The sequence below is a fragment of the Portunus trituberculatus genome, chromosome 43 (genome assembly GCF_017591435.1).
Source record: "Portunus trituberculatus isolate SZX2019 chromosome 43, ASM1759143v1, whole genome shotgun sequence".
NCBI classification, from domain to species: Eukaryota; Metazoa; Arthropoda; class Malacostraca; order Decapoda; family Portunidae; genus Portunus; species Portunus trituberculatus.
The window spans coordinates 8,104,498-8,109,691 of record NC_059297.1 but is presented as its reverse complement, the minus strand read 5'-3'; the positions used below and the strand labels follow the sequence as shown (position 1 = coordinate 8,109,691).

General features: G+C 33.8%; 1 protein-coding gene across 1 annotated transcript; it reads left to right on the top strand.

Annotated features, from left to right (window-relative positions):
- Positions 1–944: 944 nt before the first annotated feature.
- On the top strand, positions 945–2,836 carry LOC123518372 (piggyBac transposable element-derived protein 3-like). Its single transcript, XM_045279157.1, has 2 exons — positions 945–1,290; positions 1,762–2,836. The coding sequence occupies exon 2, from the start codon at positions 1,771–1,773 to the stop codon at positions 2,440–2,442; it is 672 nt and encodes a 223-aa protein (XP_045135092.1). The 5' UTR covers positions 945–1,290; positions 1,762–1,770; the 3' UTR covers positions 2,443–2,836.
- The last annotated feature ends 2,358 nt before the right edge of the window (positions 2,837–5,194 follow it).

Here is a 5,194-nt window from a genome sequence, read left to right as displayed (position 1 = left end):
TAATGCAAATTATATTCAGTAGATAAAACGCTTTGGCATTCAATCCGGTAGCACATAACAGCTTGTACTAATTTCTCCATCGGCAAACATCAGTAGCATAAGTGTGGAATATTTTAAATGTTATTGTTTTGTCTATATTACATAAGAAGTGAGTAGCAGCGGCACGATATGCATTAGTCATCCATGTGGTTTGGTTTTTGCCATTTTGTGTGATCGTATCGAATTGTGTGCAGAGTTCAACACCTGACTTCTGACAGATTCTACTACCGGTCTAGTACAGCGAAGTATCACGAAAATTCTTAAATTTCTGAGCCATATGTTCCACATAAAGTTCTATACATGAACCTGGAAGACTGGTTGCTACGAATCCGGCTTCCACTAATGGTGCAGTAAATAGTAATAGAAAAAAGAATTATGTTGTATTTTGGAAAGACAAACATTTTTCTTACTTGTTCACCACCTCCATGCTCTCCGGTAGATGATAATGCTACGGCAGAGAACCATGGATTTATTCAGATTTTTATATTTATATGTGAAAATCCGTAGACTTCATGACCAAAGGTGATTTCAACAACATCCATTAATTTGTCTAATTCTTAAGATTTCCTATTGTTCTTTTGGAGGCTCACTACTACTGTACCTGAATCTCATCCTAAACGTAATGTATACTTGGCATGGTTCTACCTACTTCTCGTTAGGATTCACAATAAAGATACAATCACAATAAAACAATAAGAATGAATCAGTACCAGAGAACGGACTCCCATCTCTACCCCTTGCTTTTCTATCATTTCAGGCAGAGCCGGTAGCACCATACACCATACAAGTGTACATATATTGTGGTGCGTGTGTCTGCTCATCCCGCAGCTGTCACTCATCCCAGGAAGCCTGTCGAGTATACCGTGGCGTAAGCGTGTATCCAACGTATCATTGCTTTATTAACCCATATTATCCCAATGACTACATATGTAGTCATGTATTTTAAAATACCACTAGTAATGATTAAAGAACCCATTTGAAATTTCATGGGCATTAACCTAATTCTGCACTCTTGCCTGGTCTATGAATCGCTAAAACTATGCATATTTAATTTACCCCTTCATATATGGTGAAGAAGAAAACGGATGAAATTCAGGTTTTCTTCCACTTGCTACCTTTTCATGTTCTAGCCTGCACAGCATTGCCGTGGCTGCATCGCTGGAGGTGTCATTCACTCAGTCCCTTCTTGGATGCTTGAGGAAGTACATCTAATCCTCAACTCCTGCATTGACTTCATTTCCTGTTCTTGAGGTAAGTTTGCAAATCAATGACTACATATGTAGTCATTGGGCAAGATGCCAACATTGTATGTATCAACTATTTCATACTCTCTCTCTCTCTCTCTCTCTCTCTCTCTCTCTATATATATATATATATATATATATATATATATATATATATATGTGTGTGTGTGTGTGTGTGTGTGTGTGTGTATAGATGGATAGATAGATAGATAGATAGATACGTAGATAAATAGATAGATATAAAAAGATAGATGGATAGATAGATGTATGGTTAGATAGACATAGATAAATAGATAGATAGATAAATAGATAGGTAGATAGATAGATAGATAGATAGATAGACATAGATAGATAGATAGATAGAAAAATAGGTGGATTACAAAATAACAGCTTATTGAAATGCCAGCAGTTACATAGTTATATATTTACTGTTGCTAATATGAGTGCCATCTAAAATTTTTACTTTCCTTCTTTTCAGGACAGCAGAATGGACTCTGGAACATTTTATGGACCGAAGATCAGATCCCAAAGATTTCTTAGGGATGCCATCGATTTTGCTGAGACCAGAGAAGGAGATGTAGACATTGTTATTACTGGTCCACCAGGTGGAGGTGACGACAGTGATATAGAGCAGCTCGATGATGACACACTTGTAGATGTTGAAGGAATGCCAGAAGAAGTAGCAGGAGAGGTTGATGTTATGTATGAAGAATCTGATGAAGACACTACTGCTTACCAAGTTTCCAGAAAAAAGCAAAAGCTTAGTGTGCCTAAATGGAAACAAAGTCACATTACCCCACAAGTGGACTTACAAAATGACAATTCAGTTGTGACACTCTGTAGCAATGCTATTGGGCTAGAGCCAATACGGCCAGTAAAGAGAAGAGTGAAGGACAAAGGTTCCGTAAATGTTCCTCAGCCAAATGTTGTTGCTTGCTACAATGCAGGTATGGGAGGAGTAGATTTGATGGACAGATCACTAGCAGATTACAGACCCACTATTCTAGGGAAAAAATGGTACTGGACTTTGGTAGTCAATGCAATAAATATTGCAGTTGTGTTTAGTTGGAGAGTTTATCAGCTATGTTACATCAGTCTCAACCAAAGCCGAGAACAGACTCACGACCTGGACCTTCATTTTCAGTTCTTGCAGATGTGAGGACTGACAATAGAAATCATTACCCAAAGAGTTGCCCAGTCAGACGTTGCACAGTTTGTAAGAAAAACTGCAGAATACAGTGTGCAAAGTGCAACAAATCCCTCCACTTGAAAGAATGTTTCCAGAAATTTCATGAAAAATAGAGTAGTACTTTCGATAGAATATCATTTCCCTGTTTTATTTGAATAAGGTGATTATGTTATGGTTATTTAATCGTTAGAATATTATTTCAGTTATTTTTAAAATATTATTTCAGTTTTTATTTGAATAAGGTGTCATGGTCATTTTATGTTTCTGTAAAGGAGCAAAGGAACAATTTATGAATACAAAAAATGTGAACAATGTCAAAAATATGTCATTTGAAATATTTGAAATAAATATAATGTGCTTAAAACTTTTATTTATTATCCTAACGATGCTCATTTTTACATTTAAAACATAAAAACAAACAGCGAAGCGAAAAAATTATAATCACCTGGGAAGAGGAAAAATTGGTGCTGATAATATATGAGGAACTGCACCCAATGACTACATATGTAGTCATGCTTTTATATAAAAGCAATAAGTCCCATATAAAAATAACTCATATTCTTTCTTAATTGATGTGCTTTAAGTATTGTAACCAGATTTTACGAAATTTGAGACAGGTTAAGACATGTTGGGTTTATATGGGTTAAGGTTTCAGACTGATGATCTCATTTCGTAACAGCTGACACATCCAATAGTGTGGACGGAGGGGCAGGTCTGGGAAACGGTATAAGAGCAGAGGGAAGAATTGATGGAGGAGGAGGAGGAGGAGGAGGAGGAGGAGGAGGAGGAGGAGGAGGAGGAGGAGGAGGAGGAGGAGGAGGAGGAGGAGGAGGAAGGCAGCTCTCATCCACGCAAACCCATTACTTGCAGGCAAAGGATTAAAAAAAGGGTAAAAAAAAACAAAAAAACATATATATACACACAGAGAAAGAAACAATATGAACCCATTCTTTGATGTCTCGTTTGCAAGTGACATCTCAAATACATGCCTTTTATACCCGAGGCAGATACACACAGTTCATGTTACAGGTTTTCTACTTTTTATTATTGTTTTTTTTTCAGATGTTTCCAAAAACAATAAACCAAAAGGAAAGTGAGATATTGCCCAGATCAGAGAGGAGGAAGAGATAGAAGAAGAGGAGTAGGAGAGAGGTTGTATTGGCTGAAGATCCGAGAAGAATCGATGAAGGGGAGGGAGTAGTGTGTCTGTGAAAAGGAAAGAGCGAATGACTAAATTTGTGGAAATCATTTTAGGTGGATTGTGCGCACAGACAGGCTTTGCAGGTAGAAATATAAGATCAAAGAGCTGGATGGGTAGAGAGAGAGAGAGAGAGAGAGAAGGAGGGACAGGGTGAAGGAATTAAATAGGAAGCTGATATCGGTAGACACATCTGAAAATCAATAGTAATATTTTCCCCATTTGTAGTAAGCACAAGTGAGGGAATCATAATAATAAACGAGAGATTTTTGACTGTGATTACCACCTCTTTTCAAGCTCATCCCAGTAGGTTAAGTCCTAATGATATTTGACCCAACTACTGTCTAGAAAAATACATGAGTGTCTCTCTTCCTAACGGATACAGTTCATTCTGGCCATGGGAAACATTATTACCTAAGTCTTACGGGAAAAATTTCCATGCCTAAAAAGTCCATATTTCTGAATCTTGAATAGTTCAACAGATTCAGGTGAAAATTATTAATGCCTAAAATAGTGTTTTCACAATTTCAGTAATAGTCAAAGAGAATTCAGCATCAGTAATGGAGAAAACATTTATTGAGAAAGACTGTCTTTAAAAATAGTTCTGACAATGAAGAAAAGACGAATAAAAGCCTTAAACTTTAGTAGACTCTGAAATTCAACCTTAGCTGGTTTATTTTGCAATTGATGTAATAATTACAGTGACACAAACACCCTGGTTTTGTAACCTTTGCAATAGATATCTTCTAAGATAAACAGACGCGTTGGTATCAAGCAGGTGGGCAGGATGTCTCGAGTCTCCAGCACATTGTTAACTAACATGACATAGTGGATAACATGAACAAAACCTTTTACACACACACACACACACACACACACACACACACACATATGCACAGACACACACACACACACACACACACACATATATATATATATATATATATATATATATATATATATATATATATATATATATATATATATATATATGTACATATGTATATATGTATATGTATATATGTACACACACACACACACACACACACACACACACACACATATATATATATATATATATATATATATATATATATATATATATATATATATATATATATATATATATATATATATATATATATATATATATATATATATATATATATATATATATATATATATATATATATATATATATATATATATATATATATATATATATATATATATATATATATATATATATATATATATATATATATATATATATATATATATATATATATATATATATATATATATATATATATATATATATATATATATATATATATATATATATATATATATATATATATATATATATATATATATATATATACACACACACACATATATATATATATATATATATATATATATATATATATATATATATATATATATATATATATATATATATTTATTTATTCCTTTTTTTTCAATTATGAATATGTCTGTCACGTGCCAGCTGCTGGTACT

Coding starts and splice junctions, on each gene's coding strand:
- LOC123518372 (XM_045279157.1), top strand. CDS start 1,771: ATGGACTCTGGAACATTTTATGGACCGAAGATCAGATCCCAAAGATTT.